Raw genomic sequence first — 20,112 nt, 5'->3', positions numbered from 1 at the left:
TTCCGACATAAATGAACTTTTAATTGATTGTCTTCAAAGAATGAATGAGTTGAAAGGATAACAAACATGTTAAATAGAATATGTACTCATCTATGTGTATAGTTATTTATTTAGGGGAAAATATAATAAAATTTTAAATTGTGAATACAGGTTTAGACTTCGGCAACAGGAAGTCAAGATCGTATTTAGTTTGTTTTTACAGTGGGGCTGGTAACTCTGTTCGATATAATATGCTATTCTCATAAAAGTTTGTCCAATTTTTTGTAAAAGTTGCATGAAATTAAACGAATTTATGAAGAAAAGTGTATTGCTGCGTATTCTTAAGCTTACAAATACTGTAAAAAAAAACTTAAGAAAGACGGATTCTTAAGTTTGCTGGGTACTCACTTCTAGGTCTATTACGATGGCAGCAAGCTAAGGTTGGAATAAACCACACAACCGCCATTTTAAGATTCTCAATTGGTACACGCACAACACAGAACTGTGTTAATCGAATAATTACCAGTGGATATTATTTTTTGTTTGTTTGCTACTAAGATGTCTCTAAGTAAAACAGTCGGCAGTCTTAATAAAGGCAATGTTAAAGAAAAAGAAAGATCTACTACAAAAGAATCCAATAACTTGGTTGTTCGCATAGATCAAGATTCAGATAATAATCTTCAAGCATTATTTGATAGCGTATTAAATCCAGGAGAATCAAAACGTCCGCTACAAGTGCCTTTTCGTATGCGTCAACTACCAGAATCCTTCTTCAAACCACCTGCAACTGCGTCCAGATCACCTTCTATTGCACATTCACGCGCTAATAGCGCTGATTCCGCTTATGATACTGGATCGCAACCTAATGTTAGCCAAGGAAATATATCAACGAGTTCTATAGCCGCAGTTCCGGCGACAATAACACAGCCACAAGTAGCTGCAAATAGGCTAGCTATTTCTCATTCGCGTGCGCATAGTAGCCCAGCTTCGCTCCAACAAACATATAATGTACATATAGGCAACGTAATGGAAGCAGGTGCATGTTTGCAAGATGGCATCGGACCTGTCTATACAACAGGGACGGTCCCATTTCCTCCCGGAGTTAATGCTGGGTCAGGTGTCCGAATGGATCAAGTAGAACAGTCAGTGACTAAGGATGGAACAAATCCTATTCAGACATTTCATATGAAACAACGATCATATGATGTTGTCAGTACTATACAATTACAAAACGAACTGGGACCATTGCCCCCAGGATGGGAGCAAGCTAAGACTAATGACGGTCAGATTTATTATTTGAAGTAAGTATAATTCTTTTTTAATACTTCTCTGTTAGCATTTAGGAATGTTATAGATATTTATATATGTAATTGGCACTAATACCCTTTGTTTTGGTTTTTGGCCGAACTTCTATTTGAGGTTCTCGTCTTGATGTTATTTCACAAATATAGTGGCTTACAGTTTTTTTTAGGAGCAGCCTTTTGCAGGCAGAAATACGCTCGGAGGTTCAGCTTTACCTGCCGACGGGCGACCGCTATTAGGAAAAACTTCTTCTATCATTGGATGTTTCATGCCCGGGCATCAATTATCAATTTGTAAACATTTGTGTAAACCTATTTCACATTTTTATTAATGGTTTCACCGATTTTTAACATTTATGTTGCTGTTCGAAAATATTCCTGATTGATTCTCTTTAAATAGATCGATAGTAGTTTTCAGCCTTTGTTCCATAGGTTACAACAAATAAAATGTATTACGATACATTTACATATATACATATATCTCCCGCTTAGGCCAAAAGCATGAATGTGCAAGTTTTCCAATTTTGAGTTAATGGATTGTTTTGATTAATCTGATACCAAAATCCAGGAAAGGACAAATAATTATTTTTTATCAGAAGAAGAATTGACAGAAAAAGAAGACTTGACTTGACAACATTAAAGAGTTAACTAACAGAGGCACCGAGAAGCATACACTGACATGGATACGCCGACCAAGAAGAAGAATAAACTTTCAAACTTCATTTTCCAAGAATATATTTATACAATATAATGGTAGGTCTTTATTTCGCTAGGATTTTACAAAGACCCGATGCACCTGACTTGTTATGTCATTGGATAAAAGGCTTAAGGGGCATAAATATATTATTGTGTGTCTTTATTTCGCTAGGTGTTTATAAATAACTGATATCCCTGAATTGTGATATAGTTGCGTACCGCTGTTGTCGAATATCAACGTGTTCTATAAAAAAGTGTATGTGCTGAATATGTTTTCCACTAGTTTTGAAAAGGTATATATATTTATATATATATATTTTTCACTTTTATAATTATAGCCATACAACAAAGTCAACACAATGGGAAGATCCCAGAATTCAATTGAAACAGCAATTATTTCAAGATGGCCTTCCACATAATGGTAAGTAAACTATCACTTTTCTTGAATAAATAATAACAGTAGATTTTAGTGAATTTGAAAAATAAAGAATCTGTTAATTTGGCTGATAACTTGGGACCTCTACCGGAGGGATGGGAACAAGCATACACAGAATCTGGAGACGTTTATTTTATTAACCACGTAAATCGAACAACGTCTTGGAATGATCCACGAATACGTAAGTAAAGTCAAGGCATTGAAAGCGATACCTAAATTAACTCAATATAACTAAATTCATAGCGCTCTAATGCTTATCCCAATTTTTTAGTCTGAATTGTCTGCTTAATTGTTAACATTAACATAATGAATGAAGTTAAAAACAAGCATTTCACGAGATAGGTATATTTTGCGGAGATCCGGAATATGTAGACTTGTAATTATTTACATATTGACCCCGAACGAGAGTTAAGTTTCTTTATGTCGATCCAGTTCTAGGGAAAAATTCATTTCGCTCCCAAGTTTGAATGGGAAGGTCATCCTAAAGTCCACGGCATTGTATGGCCGACTCTGTCGTATTATTTTTATTTATAAGTTTTGACATTGGTTCCCAAGTTCCTCTGAGAGACTGTGTGCATTTTCCTAATTGTGCTTAAAAATATTTTCATTACAGCCGATTTTTTACAAAAGCCGGCAAAATCTCAAAAACCGGGTCCATCTTGGCTGAACATTCAACAAATTGAAAAGGAACAGGATTATTTTAAACCAAGTTCTGAACAGGTTGGAATTGGTGAAATTCAGTTAAATATATCTTATTAATTTTTTCTTACAGAGTTCTTTGGCCAGACAAAACGGTAGTCTTCAAATGGATCCTTTTTTATCTGGTGATAATCACGCTCGACAAGAATCAAGTGATAGTGGCCTGAGCTTGTCTTCAAATACGTTTTCCGCTACAACAGACCTTATGCCGAACATTGATGACAGTATGGATTGCATAAGTGGTAAATAAACCTATAAATTACTTGCTTAATTAAGTATCTATTAAACCATATTTTCATTCCGAAAAAGATTTATAGATTTAATGTACTATACGAAATGACTGCGTTATTTATCCATCATAATCAATTTAATGCTTACATATCTCGGAAATATTTCTGCAAAGTATAAGTGTAATGTTCAAGAACGTAATTGGGCAATGGCATCTTCTTTATACTTTCCGCAGTTGTTTACGATGTATAGAAAACTCTTAAAAATCTAATAATTAATCGTAAAATTGCTCACAACGAAACTTTCATAGTCAACTTTCAAACAATACATAAGAAGGTATTGAAATTCTCGGTTTGGTTTTAACTGATAATTTTTAATGTGTATTGAAAAAATGACCTTTTGTTGGGGAAGTTGGCATATTTTAGAATTTGTTTAAATATATTATCCAAATCTGACTTAATTCTAGAAACTCTACTCCAGAACAAAATATTAGTTCAATATATTCTTCAAAATGTTAATTATTATTTATCTGTTTTTAGAATCAGGAAGCCTTAATGCCTTAAGTGGCATAGATTGCCCGGATAATCTGGTATCTTCATTGCAGGTACATTTTTATCTTACTATTGCACGTTTAAACTTTATACAACTTGAATAAAAATTAATTTCAGCTTGAGGATAACATCTGCAATGAAATGTTCAGCGATGTGCACAGCATGTTGAATGCATCTGCAACGAAGCCTGATACTTTGGACTGGTATAAGATAAATTAAATTTCGTAAGAGCATGAACTAGATATTTATAACAAAGTATCAATGTTTTGTCCTTTTTGGTTAAACAAGTTTTATCAACATAATTTCAGCGGTAAACAATTGATGTTAAACTTTAAGAATAGTTTGAAAATAAATATAACTTTATAACACAACTTGAGAAGACGGAATCGTATCGTACATTCATTATAGAGGGTATTAATAAAAATTTGGCACCGAATTCAAAGCCTAATCCGATTAATGAGAGTCATTTGCTTATACTTAAAAAATTATTTATTGCAGCGAACTGGTTCGCACATATCCGAGTAATTAACATTTAAAAACTGGTTTATACTCGATACAGATAACATTTTCATCTGACCGTGGAACAAAACATCTGTGATAATTTTTTCAGCATAAATAGCTTGAGAAGTATCCATCGTTCGAAGCTTGTGTGCAATAATTTTTCCGAAACTTGTATAATGATCTTCCATTGTGTTATTATGGCTTTTACATGTCAAAGACAAAAGTTTCTCCAAATCTATCGTAGGAGTTTCCACTTTGAAAACTCTTTTGTGAGCAGGTTCAGCTTCCTTTGACAGTAAGGAGGATGTAGATGAAGACCTCTTTCGAGAGTTATCAGATTCCGCTAAGAAAGTGGTTTCCTTCTCACTTTCATAGGCTTTTGCCTCTTTTATATTTCTTTCGGAAGGTATCAGGTCATTTATTTTGTTGTAAACTTCGTCGCTGAACTCCGTATAACTTTCTTCTATTGTTTGCTCTTCTAATAAATCATTTTGCGAAAGCGACTTTGAAGATGGCTCTATTTCACCCATACTATCTGTTGATACATTGTGGGGAAGTTTGCTTTTAACTAATTGCGGTTCAATGATCGCTTCTGCGTTGAATGCTTGTTCCAACACACTTGTTTCGATATCTTCCGTACTTGATGGACCATTTACGCCACAACGCTTCGTTTTCCTTTCCAGGTTCTCTTCATCTTTTAAAAACATCAGGGACTCAAAATATCTGCGCTTGGGACAATACGGCTCTTCTTTTTCTCCTTTATTCTTAGATTCAATAATCTTCTTTAGCTGTTGCCGGAACGCGCATCTCAAATTATTAATTTTTTGCTTGGTCCTTTCAATATTGTAGTGTTCGCCATGTTTTGCTGCTACTTCTATTAATTTCAAGTAGGCCTCCTGACGTTTCGCGCGATTTTTGAAATTTGCACAGTCGGCCTTCCAAAGACATGGATTATTTTTATATTCTTCAATAAAATCATCTATAAAATCCATCTTTCACAAAAATAAATTATTATTAAACAATTATGTATACAAAGCATACAACGATTATACACTCCTCGATAACAAGTCATCGACTTTAAACCAAAACATAATTTGGGAATAAAACATAACACCACGTCGGGAATCCTTAATCCATATTTATACATAACTATATTTATTACAGTTATACGGCTGCCGTTCGGAGTCGGCTTAAAACTGAAGGACCTTCGATAAACAAAACCATAAGTAGGAGGAGGAGCTCGGCCAAACACATAAAAAACAAAGGGCATATGCGCTAATCTATACTAATATTATAAAGAGGAAAACTTTGTTTGTTTGTTTGTAACGAATAGGCTCAAAAACTACTGGACCGATTTTAAAAATTCTTTCACCATTCGAAAGCTACATCATCCACGAGTAACATGGATCATATTTTATTTTGGAAATAGGGCTCGAGATATAGGTCAAAACGTGGACCCGGGTAACCTTCGGATGTGTATGTACAATATGAGTATCAAATGGAAGCTGTTGGTGAATGCTTTAGTCCAGAGTATCTTTCATGCCGCTCCGTGACTAGGGTCTCGAGATAGAGACCAAAACGTGGACCCTAGAATGTGTTTGTACAATATGGATATCAAATTGAAGCTGTTGGTGAACGCTTTAGTAAAGAGTATTTTTCATGCCGCTCCGTGACTGGGGTCTCGAGATATAGGTCAAAACGTGGACCCGGGTAATCTTTGGTTGTGTATGTACAATATGGGTATCAAATGAAAGCTGTTAATAAGTGCTTCAATACGGGGTAATTTTCATACCTATTGATGACTAGGGTCTCGAAATATATGCCAAAACGTGGACCCGCCGTGTCTTTGCACCGAATTAAACCAAACTTACACACATTGTTAAGTAAGTATTGAAAATTGGTTTCGTAAAGTTTGGTTGTAATTCGGAGCAGTGGCAACGGTTATAGCGTTCTTTTGAGCCAGCCATAATGTCGCTTACTTTTTTAACGCTTGGGGCGAAACTGAACTGTCAAATTGACAGTGTGAGTTACAATGTGTCAATATTTCTTTCTGATTTGGATGCCATAAGGAAAAAACGTAAGTGCAACATGTAAAAATTGTTTGTGAATTTTTTTGGAGTGGATTTTGGAACAGTGAATAATTTCTTACGAAATTTGAGAATTTAATGTGAAATCCGAATGAAATTATGTGTTCGTGGAAGAAACAAATTTTTCGTTTTTTTTTTTGAAAAATATAAATGGATAATGGTTAAAAAAGCTCCAATGCTTAATAAAACATATAAATTGAAACGAAAAATTCATGGATGATCAGGAAAAAAGACGATTGTTTATTCATATGCGTTGATTTGAAATTTAAAAACAATCTTCTTTTTTCCTGATTTTCAATTTATATTTTATATTTACTCAAAAACAAATAGAAAAACAAAAAATATTGTTTATGCCAAAGCGCTTGAATAAAGAATAAAGAAATAAATAATATGAAAACCATATATTTTCTGTTCTAAACCATATCTATTCTATTTTAGTGTGCCCAGCGAAGGGGGCCGGGTTCGCTAGTTATACATATAGGCCCCTATTATGAGTTAGATTCGATCTTCGATATTCGTTGGTTGTCGAAGATCGAAAATCGAATGTCAATTTGGTATTATGAGCGGTGCAGCCCTGTCGAAATTTCCGTTGAATACCGAATTTAGAGTCGAATGCAATTTTGCTTTCGATTGTGTTGCGTATATGGGGTAAACTTGTTAAAATGTAAGTTGTTTGCGATTATTTATGGTTTTATAGTAACCAAATAATAAATATATACTAATTTTGTTAATTTTATGCAGGTCGAAAGTCGTGAGTACCAAACAGCAATTAGAAAGGCTAGTTTCATTAATGGAAGCGAATCCACAATTCGCAAAAGGGATTTGCACCAAAGTTCAAGCAGCAAAAAAATGGGAGGAATTTACAACGGAGCTGAATTGCTTGGGACCACCAGTTAGAACGGCAGCAAAATGGATTAAGGTTAATAATGGTTTTTTTGTGATGTTTATAGAAATACATTTTTATTTTCCCTTGGCAGGTTTGGGCTGAAACACGTAGAGGAACTGAAATACATATTTTTTTCGAATGACGAATAATTGAATAAAGAAAGTTTATAACAAAAATAAAACAGAAACTGTGGCGAAAAGGTTTCTATTTAATACTTTGTAGATTTTTCTATAATATTCTAAGAATTTCATTTCTTATGTTTTCTACTTCTCCGTTATTTGGCTCCACTTCAATATCTTCAGCATCATCGTTGAGGGTCTCATCGGATAACTCTTCATCCCGAAGTTGAACATTATAAAACAAGCAAATATTGTGCAAAGCTGCATACACATTAATAATTTGTGTTGCTTTTTTTGGAGAATAGTGAAGAGCTCTTGGCGCGGGTGCACTGCTGCAACTGGTTTTCTGTACTGGACAGTAGGTTCATAAACGCCTCTTTAGATGATCTAAAGTTCTTTAAAAATCTGTAAGGAAATTTCTGTAATATTAAGTACGTCAACACATTTTGAAAATTCTAAACGTACTCAGTGGAAGCCATTTCTAGGGAGTTGGATGCGCCCCTCAACTGTTTTCTACTTCTAGCTGTACGCTATGTCATCTCTGATCACCAGGCTATAACGTGCACAGACACGATCGCGAGCGAGACAATGGTTGAGGCCTAGCGTTTCTAGTCCACCACACTGTACAGTATCGTCTTATCGATGAAGGAATCGACCGCAGGGACAGCACCTTAGAATGTCAAGGCATAGCTGTCCGGTCAGGCGATTCCGAGTTTGAAATATTTAACATATATATACCCCCTGTCCCCTGCTGCCCGGCAGGATATCATGTAGGTGCGCTCATCAGAGGTGAAAACCGATTGGTTGTAGGTGACTTCAATGCGCATCACGATCTTTGGCATTCAAGCCTGCCAAATGATCGTAGGGGACAGCAATTGGCAGAGCAGATAGACGATTCGATTCAACAACCAACGTATATCGAAGATCGAATCTAACTCATAATATGGACCTAAGAAGTTTCTGTTAAGACGTCATTTAGTATCAAATGGTTCATTCATTCATTGCCCTTTAAACTTAGTTCAAATTCAAACTCCAGTTAAATTAATTATGTTTAATTAGATACCTTCCCGCGACAGTCGTTACCGGAATATTTACATACGGCCAAGGACTGTCACTTCAGCTGTTTGCTTATGCTGCTACAACAATAACAACAACTCCAGTAAAGTAAACTTTGTTTAGAGCCGTGTCAGGACCCGACAGAATATAGACACGACAACGTCCTCTAATAGTTGTTACTAATTTTGGCAGTTAAGCATTCAATAACGCCAAACAATTACCCATCACAACAACATATGATCTGAAAGCATATTGACTTATTGTAAGTAAATAAATTTAATTGTGTGGAATGTGGAGCTTGTTCTTGCATGACTTGCACCGGGTTACAATTTGTAATTTATAGTCAGAGATGATAAAATAGAAAACTTAGCAATAAAAAAACTTGAGTATATAATGTATATTTGTGGTAAATTTGTTTTGGACAACACAAAATTATTTAAACATACTTGGCTACAAGAATGGAACAGACTACTTACTTCTTTATATTTATTTATTCCAAGGCTAAATTAAGTAAATAGTGATGTGCGTCTTGATGTTGTTCCACAAAGAGGGGCCTACATTTTTAAGCCGACTCCGAACGGCAAATGGTTTTTTATGAGAAGCTTTTTCATAACAGATATATACTTGGAAGTTTGCGATTGCCTGCCGAAGGGCGAACGCTATTAGAAAAAACATTTTGCAGTTTGATGCACGGAGGTTTGAACCTACATACGAACTCCCGAATAGTAGTCACACACCAACTAATTCGGCTACGGCGGCCGCAATGTCATCTTACTCTCTCAATTTCCTATATTCTTCTGCAATTTTAAGAGCGCGAATGCCCAAGTTTTTGTTAACTGTCGCGAACACAACTTTTTTTGTTGAAGGCTATCGCAACTCATAAGCCATCATTTTCGGAAACTATTTTAATATATAATTATTTGATTGGTGAAATTAATCTCAGAGATTCGTTTTTCAAACCTATGTAACATCCCATAAATTTATTTGCAAAGGAGGTAGAATGAATTTACATTTTCAAGTTTAAATAAATATCAGATTAGTAAAAGGTACATAATCATATTAACTGCATGTACATACATAAATGCTATTGAAGATATACATATGTACATATGTAATTGCATTAAGCATTTCAAAAACATTTTATTTACCATGGAAAACGCCTAGTACTAACAAATGTATGTATCTATACATGTATCATTTGTACCGTTCAAACTTAAATATATATACTATGTTCTATTAAAAAAATACAAAAAGCTAAAATTCTGAAAGTTATACCAAGATTGTGGAATGAATGTAATGAAAATTTATTATCGATAATATTTGGAGACGCTAAATTTGCAACGTCACAGCAGTTTGCGGCAAACTTTACTAAGTTTGGATAATAACTATTCCAAAATCTTATGGTGGGCATATTATTAACCATTTCTGAATTAAAGTTTTGGTTTATTATTAGAATCGAACTATTCTCAGATGTAAAGGAGTTCCATTTGACATATACATTAGAAATAATAGGATTTGCTGACTTCGCGAAATTTGCCCACATTGTCATGACAACATCTGAAATTTTTTTATCACTGGAACTCCATTCCTTTAGAAGGTTATTATTCATATACGGAACACCCCAGACAAATATTTGATCGAAAAATTTTGGTACGCCCACCCATTCTGGCAGGTCAAACAAATTAGTTTGAGGACGAGTTCTAAACAAATAAGCAAAAACCGTGTTGTCTTTGCTTAATACGTTTGCCATAAAAAACAACGGTGCGATGTACATACGATCTGTATGAAAACTTACAAATGTTCTGAGGACATCTATACTCTCGCTCTGAGATGGATATACATATGTAATGGCATCGGTTATTATTCGCGAATTTGTACAATTTTCGTCATTTACGGTGCTCATTTTAAGGTCATGTTTAGATACTTCATCTATAACATGAAAAAAATCATTACCAGTTAACTTAGTATTTGTTATGTCATCAACTACGCTAAGTATATCCTCCATGTCTGTTACGCCGATTAAAGTCGGAACATTTTGGAAGTCTCCTTCTTTGAATATTTTCCTAGGATAGTCTCTAATAAAGTGCGAAGACGTATTGCTTAAACCATAATCAATTACTGGCCCCCACTCCACTTCTGGAATATTTTTTGCAAGCGTTTTTGCATCAACTTTTCGTAAACACGCTAATAACAATGATGTCGGTTTCCTATTGCAACCAAATAAATTTGATATTGAGTCCAATGAATCGCTATAGACCTTTGGATGGCGGACGGCATTTTCACTTGTAGGATTTCCAGACATCATAATTGCTGCTGAAAATCCACCTTTTGACCATTCTTCAGATATTAAATGCAATCCCACACTAATTGCTCCCGCGGAATGTCCCATTATTGTTATTTTGCTTTCATCTCCGCCGAAGTGGTTTATATTCTTTTTAATCCAAAATAAGGCAGCTGATTGATCCATCAATCCGTAATTACCTTGCGCTTCTCCATCAGCAGTTGATAGAAATCCAAAGATATTTAAACGGTATGAAAAAGTTACTACTATGATTTTTTGCTTAAAAACAACCTGGAACGGTTCAATATCCGTTGGAGCTCCATTCGAAAAATCACCAGCATGGATCCAAACAATAACTGCATATCCCTTAAGACCCGGAGATCCTTAAAATGTAAATAAAGGAAAAAGTGTATTCACCGTGATCAATTTTATTTACATATGATCATATATATTGATGCGTGTTGTTACTCTTACCATCGGGAACATAAATGTTTAAATACAGACAATCTTCATCATATGTACTATCGTAATCCTCTACGACCTTATTTCTGAGAAGTTCATGCATGATTGTATTTTTGGCAGCGGCAGGGTTTTGCCAACAAAGTGGAGCAAACTTTGTCGCATTTTGAATTCCTTTCCATTCAGACATATCCAACTCTGGTGGTGAAAAACGGGAAGCATAGGCATATCTGATTCCCAAATATGCTTTAATATTTTGTGCTCGAAACATTTTTAGGTAAGTGCCAACAATAATCCCTTGCCCTGGTACAGTTATTTGCGGAGCTTCCAAGCAATACACAAAGGTTACGAAAAATAAAAACCAAATACTTATAGCTAAATATATTTTAGCATAAAATGTATTCATTTTTTTTAATATTAAACTGTATTATCGTAAGCACTTTGTCTTAAAATTATTCCTTGCAAATTCTTTGAGTTGCTTTTAAAAACCATACTATGATAAAAACTATAAGCAAGTACGTATTTCTCATAAATTCTTTTTACGCTGTTGTCATGGAATTAGAAAAATAATTTGCTCACAAAGTTTGTTGCCAGGATATTATTCATACTTACATATACATAAGGGATATAAGGCACGGCAAAGATTTCATAGACTTATGAATAATTAGGTAAGTGAAGTAAATAAGTCCAAGTTGAGTGAGTTTTCGCTATTCCAAGAGAGATTAAATTACATTACATATTTCGTGATTTATTTTCTCCTTTTAAAAAGTTTAAAATAAAAATTCGTGGTGGTGTAGCCAAAGTCCATACTGTATTGGCAAAATATGTATATCCCAGCAGAAAATTAAATCACTGGTTATATCCTGAGTGTACGCAACAGTTCCATAATTCTCTTTAGACATCGATGTTTTTTAGATCCCTTCTCTGGCTTCCGTGTTGCCAATCCTGAAGATTTTATTATTTAGAAAGGGAAAATAAACAAATTCAAAATATTTCTGCACTCAAATTTCTCATAGGATCTTTTTTACGCCCCACGAAATATTGAAGAATCTCGTTTCATCGGATTTGTGGCAAGCCACTTATATTTTCTCTGCGCCTTATGACATGATACCGCATGTCCTCAAATTACTAAACCTTTGCCTTGACCATAATTAAAAAAAGGGTTAGCCTTTTCCAGTAATTATTATCTAGCAGCGAAATTCTTGCGGATTGTCATCTAATCTCCTTCAAAGAGAAAAATGGTCAAAAATGGAAAGTTCAAACAAGTTGGGATTAAAAGCAGACTAATTGTAACTAGCTGTGCACGATCAGATGTTTTTCCTACTGGTAAAAATTTTCCAAAACAAAGTGTCAGCTTTCTCTCAAAATTAACTTCACTTTACTCTTTCAATTTCCCATACTTTTCTGGTGACAACCGCACGCGAGCACCAAAAGCGGATTGATAGTTATCAAAAATTATCAGTTTAGCGAACACAACTCTTATTCAATACCTTGTTTTGTATATTACTTGTATTTTCATTTAAAGTAATATTTTAGTATCCAGTAAATAACGTCATCACGACCATCCACCGTATCCGAGTGGATTGCTACGGGACTATCATTCGTTATGGCCCGGGTTTGAAACATAGTATGGGCAATAATCACCAAATGATATAAAAGGTTTTTTAATAGCTGACCCTTCTCTACATGCATCCGCCGTTCGGAGGTGACATAAAATTGTAGGCCCCTTCATTTGTGGAGGAACATCAAGACGAACACCTCAAATTGGAGGAGGAGCTTAGCCAAACACCTGTATATACATATATATGTATATATAACACGACTTTCTCCGCCTTATCACTAACTATAACACCGTCCAAGCTTTAGTGTCTTGCTATAAAGCGGGCGACCGATGTGGGCATTCTTCGTTGTATTTTTCTGCGAAACTTACTGCGGGATATGTGATTAAATCCAGTCATATTCACGGTCGCGGTAGCCGAATGGGTTGGTTCGAAACTACCATTCGGAAATCGGGGTATGTTGGTTAGAATCTCTGTGAAACACCAAAATAAAGAAAATGTTTTTTCTAATAGGGGTCGTCTCTCGGCAGGCAATGGCAAATCTCAGAGTGTATTTCTGCCATGAAAAAGCTCCTCATAAAAAAATATCTGCCGTTCGGAGTCGACTTAAAACTGTAGGTCGCTCCGTTTGTGGAACAAAATCAAGACGCACGCCACAAATAGGAGGAGCTTGGCCAAACACCCAAAAACGATGTACGCGGCAATTACATGTATATATATATATAATATACATATATATTAAATATCAGTTGTAATATTGCGTGTATTTAAAAATTAAAAAAAAAAACACCTATTTTTTTCCAATACGTTTAATTATTATAAGATTGCTCGCATATTTGGACAGTAGTTGCTTTTGCAAAAAGAACATAACAATTAAAAATCTTACAAAATACAAATATGAAATGTATATTAGGATTTTTAAATAAAACCTAAGCCTGAAATTACTTTTCTACATTTTTTGTATTATAACTTAAAATATTATGTTTGATAATTTATCCATTTTACAAGCCTTTTATACTAACGGATTAACTTGCTTTAACCTAGTCTTTTTTATTGATTTATCTGATGTTTCCAAAAATTTACCTTCTTCAAATTTCGTCCTCCAATAATTCGATTTTTTTCAATTAGACGAACTCAATTGGTAAAGTTTCTATTTTGATATGGATTTTATGCGGCTTTCATTTAGGAACATTCTAATAACAGGATGCGGACAAAACTCAAAACAATTCTAAGCAAGCGATAAAATGAAAGCCCAGAAACGAATAATAATTCTCTTGTCTTCGTAAAGTTCAGCATTTCATCCAAGGGAATTAAATAGAACGAAAAAACCGTTTTCCTTCAAACACAATAGTAGTTGCCAGCCTCTCGACCAAGATATAATCCAAAATTAAAAAAAAAATTGTTTAGCTTACTTTGAAAACACTTGCTAATTAAAATTGTTATTGTAAGCTCAGCACTATCAAAACATCTTGGGATAAAGTAGAAGTAACAACGTTCAAAGACTGCTTCCGTAAAGTCATTTTCGGATACCTATGAGAGTTTTCCCGATTTTGACAATTCACTGATAATCTATGCTAACTCGATTTGGAGAATTGCTTCGACGGTTTTCTCCAAATTGACCAAAATGTTCACATTGTAGACAACAAAGAAATTCAATGTATGTAATATGTAATTCATTGAAGAACGACGCAATATTATTTACAAAAGTAATTTAGAAGAATCTAATGAAGAAATAAGGGAGCCATAACATCGTCTGACGAGGCATTAAAACTTGTTGCGCGTTTGAAACCATTTGCCAAAAGTTTCTTTGTAGCTTTTCGATACATAAAAAAATATCGTGTTATTTAAAATTAAATCAGTGTTTAAGAATTCAATTACTATATTAATTTTTTTTCAATCAAAGTAATATTGTACAATGTACTTTATCTATATATCATATATAATACTGATATAGATGTTTGCGTATGTACTACAGTGTTATATTCACTATTAAATATGAATAAATTCCAGATCAATTTAAACACAAGTTTGTGTTCCGTTTATTTTTTTGTGTTTATCACTTTCAACAAATTTGAATAATTTTCTGATTCATTAATAACAGATATTACGTTTTTTCTTTTTTGAAGGAGGGCGAGGCTATTACCCGCTTTCGCCCATTTTCAACATAAACTTACCTCGTATTAAGGGGTTAGTGCTTGCAGTATTAGAGGAACGGACGGAAATTATTAAATATGGGTGTGGTTTTTCAATATGTACACCAAGTTTGGGCGAGTTTTAAAATTGCTTGCACCGCACGTCATTTTTTTTTTTTTTGCTCATCATTTGAACCAAGTTTCAGAAATTTTGCTTCATTTGTAACAGAGATATCAATTCTCGCGGTATGTGTATTTTTTGCAGCATCACTATTGATCCAATGATTATTATTTCCGGCGAATACGCCATACGTATTTAGGGAAAAAGGATTGACTTTAATTTGCCTGAGATGGTGGTCTACTAAAAGTTAAAACGTCGAACATGTTAAGACCCTAAATTAGGTTAGTTATGAAATTAAATAAAAATTAATTGGGTCGGAACATTCCAAGTGTTTGGAAGAAAGTGTATGGGAGATTAGTTGACCTTTATGTAAACAAAGATTAATTGATGTTCTTTAATTAATTATAGTCCATATTATATTTCCCGTATATTGGAAACTTTATTATTCGATTTCAAATTTAAATTTGTATTATACGCATTCGCTTTTTTTCAAATCGATCCTATTAATGAAGCTTGATGCCACTGTGATAAAAGTGGTTTATGATATTTTAAAGAATTTCCAGTCTTTCGTTAAAGTTATACAAATATATTTGCATGGCTTTGGAAAAAAACAGTAAAGTTAGGAGCAAAAAAATATTGAACTGAAATAATACAATTACTCGTACACTTTTGAGCTAATTTTATATTAATACGATTTTTAATATTTCTATAAAAGTGTACAACAACAGTAACTTTTTTTCTGACGTTTCTCCTGTGTCATATTCATTTCGCGTACTATGGTTGCAAATACTTCATTCACATTTATTCTATCTTTTGCTGATGCTTCAATAAACGGACAGTCCCATTGTCGTGCAAGAGCGTTTCCTAAAAATGGATGCACAATACATACATATACGACCTTTAAGTAATTAAATATAAACACAAATACCTTCTTCAGTAGAAACTTCTCTTTGGCAATCTAAATCAATTTTATTTGCGACTAGTAAAATTGGAGCCGGTTGACTTCCCTTAACTCTCGTTATTACATTTTTCATGCTTGATATATCCTGAAAAATTAAATTTTTTGTTTAGAATTAACTGAAATTAGTTTTGTTGCTGAAATTTTACCTGAAAAGTTTGATGGTTTGTCAACGAATACATTACAATAAACCCATGTCCATTTTTAATATATAAATCCCTCATTGACGCAAACTGTTCTGTACCAGCCGTATCTAAAATTTCCAGAACGCAAGGGGAATTGTCTACCTGTATTAATTAAGGTAATTTATTAAATATTACTTACATAATATAACAAAAGGAAGGTTATACAAGTACGAAAGTAAAATACATAAAATATATTATCATTCCTATATCTTATAATTTTTGAGGTATACTACTGAAAGTACCGGATTTCATGGAACGACTAGAATATGTGCTCATGTTGTTGTAGTAACCACTTAACATTTTCCATAAAAGTTTGAGAAATACTCCTAGAGTAACAGTCTTTGCCCGGGTATTAATGCGGTTCGTTCCAGTAACCTAGAACCGATTGTCATGGGAACGGGAAACGTGCTAATGTTGTAGCAGCATAAACATTCCCCGTTCATGTAATAGGAATACTGCTGTAGTGACAGCCCTTGGCCGGATATAAATCCGGGTCGCTTCGGTAACGTAGAACCGACTGTCGTGGAAACGCAAAACGTGCTAATCGTACGGGGTGATTAAGGCTGAACTTTTAACAATGAACCTACAAAGTAGATTCTAATATAGAGTTAAAAAATTCTAATAAAGTTATTATATTTATAATTAATTTCCGGGAGCACACATCCTTCACTGGTTGACTATCGAAATTCGATTTCTTTGCCTAAAAAGAGAAAAGGGGTTATGTGTCTGAACGGTCTAGATTTTGTGTCATAGGTAGTGAGAATCGGTCAAATAGCTCAGGTGATTACTATAGCTCTGATAGACGTTAGACTGCTAGATACACAAATAAAACCTAGGCGCATCCATACAAGGCGGATGCAGCGGAGCAGCTAGTTTTTTTTTACGTTTTACACTCACCAACGTAAACGTACGCCTGTATCAGCTGACCCGACGAAACTAACGAGAGCCCCATGTAAATGAGTTTCCATCACTGTTCCGTTCCGTAGTATTGTAGATCGTTGTTTCATCGTGTCAACTGTTACGGGCGTACGTTTACGTTGGTGAGTGTGAGCACAATTAGTGACGTGAATACCAAAGTGATATTTTTGTTGTAGTTGTTTTGTTTACATCCGTGTGCACCGCAACTGAGTCGTTTTGTGCGGTCATCTTCCACCAATAGAGCACAACAATAGCAGTGATATGCACAGCAAGACCAACGCAGACAACTTCACTCCCTGAAAAGCGACCCACCTTCCGAGGAACGCCGGGCTCTTAATATAGAACTGCAATGGACTCTCGAGCAAGATTCCGACAGCAGCTCGCCTGACTAACAATTGCTGATCGGATTACATACAATCTCTTTTTTATAAGAGCATACAATTGTTGGCGTATGCCTATGATATTGATATCATCGTCTCGAATGAGCGATCGATGGGTTGTAATCAATCTACAACTAAAGGGCACCCCAATACCGCCTGTTAAAAACCCACAACAACCCTGTTAATAACAATAACTTGATCTACAGGCCTTTGTTTAGATTTAGATATGTTGACTTCGCGTTGTTAAACTATTTTTGAAAAAAATTACTTGACAACTTTTATTAATATTTATATAAACATGATTAAGAATTATAAAAAGAAGTGGTCCAAGAATACTGCCATACGGTTCTCCTGATGTTGCATGAAAAGCGTTCGTAATGTCAAGCAAAGTGAATGTCACTCTATCCATTTTAGGAAGATATTGTGAATTTATAACACCAGTAAATCGTTTTTTTCTTCATATATGTAATTGAAACATTGTGATTTAGTTATAAATAACACATACAAGTGCCAAAAGTAACCAAGTAAGAAAGTAAGCGGCCGTAGGCTCGTCCATTTGTTGAACAACGTCAAGACGCACGTCATAGGAGGAGAAGCTCGGTCAAACACCCAAACGGGTGTAAGCGTTAATTATATATATATATATATATGTAAGATATACCACTTCCGTAAAATTTTCCAAAAATATTAGATATTATATAATGCTCTTACAACAACAGTCGCTTATATATACATATATGTACCTCTGGTATTGCCTTCAAAGGAGCCCCTCAGTTAAGAGCTCTGTTAGGTTTGCAAATATCACGCGATATAATACTTCGTCTATGTAAACTCAAGTTCCTTAAAAGTTCTAGTTCGGTGATAGCGGGCAGACTTGGTGAGTTAGAGTACTTCTCCTGCAGTAAGCCGTTTTTGTTTTTTGAGGAAGAAATAATTCTGACATCAGTTTCAGTTCGGACGAATAAAACGGGGAAATCATACTATATGATATCTCCAGATATTCTTAAATCTGAGCTCCTCCGAACTACCCCACACCAGATGTGCACCATCATTTTTTATACCTATGACTGCTTCTGATAGACCACGGATTACTTATAGGCTTTTCCAAATGTCTATAAAACGTCTGGTGGGCCAGTTGAACAACCATACAAATTGCGAAACTTATAAACTTATAAAGTAGCTTCCCTCCATACCTTTGGCGGAGCGTTCATCAAGTGGTAGTCCTCACAGGGTTGAACCATTAAGAGCTAATATTATTTTGTCAGCGAATAACGTATTGTTCTTGACAAGTTTGAATTATTTACTCGCCACTATATAGAAATTATTAAGTGACCAGTGTTATGATTACATATATAGTTCTTTTATTTTTTGGTTGATTCATCCAGTTTTTGTACACAGTTAAGAAGAAATCGTTTCTATAAATTGTATAATATAAAACGAAAATTCGCATACTGCATATTTAGATATGATTAGCCAAATAAGTTTCTATCTTTTTTTTTTGTATGAAGAACTAATTCCTGCAACCATTTTTCTATAATGTATTTAAATACATTTTACATACAAATTATAGGTGTGTATAATTAAACGTGCTCAAAAAAATAAAACATAAAATTAAGCATTGATATCTACAAAATGCCTCTTACCTCTATTTCTTTTCGGTAGAAGTCTTCAATGGTGGGATCGTACTTTTCAATAAAGCACCCGGAAACGAATTGAACAGTAAGGGCAGACTTGCCGACACCGCCCGAACCCAACACAACCACTTTAAATTCTCGCATTATTTCAAAATTTTATCTTCCGTACGTCTCAAAGGAGACTAGCCAGTCAAATGGACTGACAGTAAAGCTGATTGAACTGCTATTGTTGAAAGTTAATTAAATCTTTCTTGTCAGTTCTAAACAAAGTACTTGACTATTGTATACCAAATGCTAACACGAGGAATACCGAAAATAAAGAAATTTTCTCAACTTCATTACATGGCAAACTAGAGAGTTTGTATTTGCTTTTTAACTTAACTATTAGACGCACTTAATACTTTGTTTACTAAACTTTAAAAATATTTTTTTTGACTAAAATTACAAATGCAAAAATGCAATATGTTTCACCACATATATACAGTAGCGTCAATAATATCTTTGATTGTAACCAATCCTGAAACTTCGCCCTTTTAAAACATTACAGAGTGCTACATATGTGCCATAAAAATAATTATTCTATGACCCATATACAAAGTCCGTTCGATGAATGCATAGACTCTCTAGTGCAGAAAAATTGTTCGATGAACTATTTTTACATTAAACTGTACTGAACTGTGAAACTATACTAGCTTCCATGGCGCATTTATTGAAGGTGGTAGCATTAGACCAACAACAATGTCTTGTACGTTTGATTGTCACGGCAAGGTGTTGGTGAAGTAGAAAACAAATTAATTCGCCTTGTTGCACTCTGTGCTGACAGCTGCATGGACACAGCGAAAGAAAAAAAAAAAAACAAATCAGCGGATTAGCAACACCACCTTTAATAGATTCGCCTTGCTAGTTTCATACTTGATGTCAGTTAGTGCAGCAGATAAAAACAGCT

At 34.5% G+C, this 20,112-nt stretch overlaps 4 protein-coding genes across 6 annotated transcripts; 1 reads left to right on the top strand and 3 right to left on the bottom strand.

Annotated features, from left to right (window-relative positions):
- Positions 1-188: 188 nt before the first annotated feature.
- LOC129246336 (transcriptional coactivator yorkie) lies at positions 189-4,276 on the top strand. 3 transcript variants are annotated; one of them, XM_054885065.1, is made up of 7 exons: positions 189-1,280; positions 2,315-2,397; positions 2,465-2,593; positions 3,026-3,132; positions 3,185-3,353; positions 3,879-3,943; positions 4,008-4,276. In XM_054885065.1, the coding sequence occupies exons 1-7, from the start codon at positions 538-540 to the stop codon at positions 4,107-4,109; spliced, it is 1,398 nt and encodes a 465-aa protein (XP_054741040.1). In that variant the 5' UTR covers positions 189-537; the 3' UTR covers positions 4,110-4,276. The 3 variants fall into 3 exon arrangements, with proteins under 3 accessions (XP_054741040.1, XP_054741041.1, XP_054741039.1); XM_054885064.1 differs by having other exon boundaries at positions 190-1,280; positions 2,447-2,593; XM_054885066.1 differs by lacking the exon at positions 2,465-2,593.
- A 35-nt stretch (positions 4,277-4,311) lies between these two features.
- Positions 4,312-5,438, bottom strand: LOC129246338 (uncharacterized). The gene has a single exon (XM_054885067.1). It carries the CDS (start codon positions 5,381-5,383, stop codon positions 4,376-4,378), a length of 1,008 nt encoding a protein of 335 aa, XP_054741042.1. The 5' UTR covers positions 5,384-5,438; the 3' UTR covers positions 4,312-4,375.
- A 3,978-nt stretch (positions 5,439-9,416) lies between these two features.
- Positions 9,417-11,736, bottom strand: LOC129244414 (acetylcholinesterase). The gene is made up of 3 exons (XM_054882035.1): positions 11,295-11,736; positions 9,788-11,203; positions 9,417-9,439 (listed from the first exon to the last, which is right to left on the bottom strand). The coding sequence occupies exons 1-3, from the start codon at positions 11,683-11,685 to the stop codon at positions 9,417-9,419; spliced, it is 1,830 nt and encodes a 609-aa protein (XP_054738010.1). The 5' UTR covers positions 11,686-11,736.
- Positions 11,737-15,505: 3,769 nt separating this feature from the next.
- On the bottom strand, positions 15,506-19,666 carry LOC129246339 (ras-related protein Rap-2c). Its single transcript, XM_054885068.1, has 4 exons — positions 19,176-19,666; positions 16,199-16,336; positions 16,020-16,137; positions 15,506-15,955 (listed from the first exon to the last, which is right to left on the bottom strand). The coding sequence occupies exons 1-4, from the start codon at positions 19,308-19,310 to the stop codon at positions 15,798-15,800; spliced, it is 549 nt and encodes a 182-aa protein (XP_054741043.1). The 5' UTR covers positions 19,311-19,666; the 3' UTR covers positions 15,506-15,797.
- Between the last annotated feature and the right edge of the window lie 446 nt (positions 19,667-20,112).

The sequence above is a fragment of the Anastrepha obliqua genome, chromosome 4 (genome assembly GCF_027943255.1).
Source record: "Anastrepha obliqua isolate idAnaObli1 chromosome 4, idAnaObli1_1.0, whole genome shotgun sequence".
NCBI classification, from domain to species: domain Eukaryota; kingdom Metazoa; phylum Arthropoda; class Insecta; order Diptera; family Tephritidae; genus Anastrepha; species Anastrepha obliqua.
This window is presented reverse-complemented; position numbering and strand designations above follow the sequence as displayed.

Excerpts from the sequence above, each read along its gene's own strand:
- LOC129246339 (XM_054885068.1), bottom strand. The coding sequence starts at position 19,310 with ATGCGAGAATTTAAAGTGGTTGTGTTGGGTTCGGGCGGTGTCGGCAAG. Across the intron at positions 16,138-16,198 it reads CAAACCATCAAACTTTTCAG|GATATATCAAGCATGAAAAA; the intron begins GTAAAATTTCAG and ends TTAATTTTTCAG. Across the intron at positions 15,956-16,019 it reads AGAAGTTTCTACTGAAGAAG|GAAACGCTCTTGCACGACAA; the intron begins GTATTTGTGTTT and ends ATCCATTTTTAG.
- LOC129246338 (XM_054885067.1), bottom strand. The coding sequence starts at position 5,383 with ATGGATTTTATAGATGATTTTATTGAAGAATATAAAAATAATCCATGT.
- LOC129244414 (XM_054882035.1), bottom strand. The coding sequence starts at position 11,685 with ATGAATACATTTTATGCTAAAATATATTTAGCTATAAGTATTTGGTTT. Across the intron at positions 11,204-11,294 it reads AAACATTTATGTTCCCGATG|GATCTCCGGGTCTTAAGGGA; the intron begins GTAAGAGTAACA and ends TTACATTTTAAG. Across the intron at positions 9,440-9,787 it reads TTTCAGAATTTTAGCTTTTT|TTTCCGAAAATGATGGCTTA; the intron begins GTATTTTTTTAA and ends ATATTAAAATAG.
- LOC129246336 (XM_054885064.1), top strand. The coding sequence starts at position 538 with ATGTCTCTAAGTAAAACAGTCGGCAGTCTTAATAAAGGCAATGTTAAA. Across the intron at positions 2,594-3,025 it reads TTGGAATGATCCACGAATAC|CCGATTTTTTACAAAAGCCG; the intron begins GTAAGTAAAGTC and ends TTTTCATTACAG. Across the intron at positions 3,354-3,878 it reads CAGTATGGATTGCATAAGTG|AATCAGGAAGCCTTAATGCC; the intron begins GTAAATAAACCT and ends ATCTGTTTTTAG.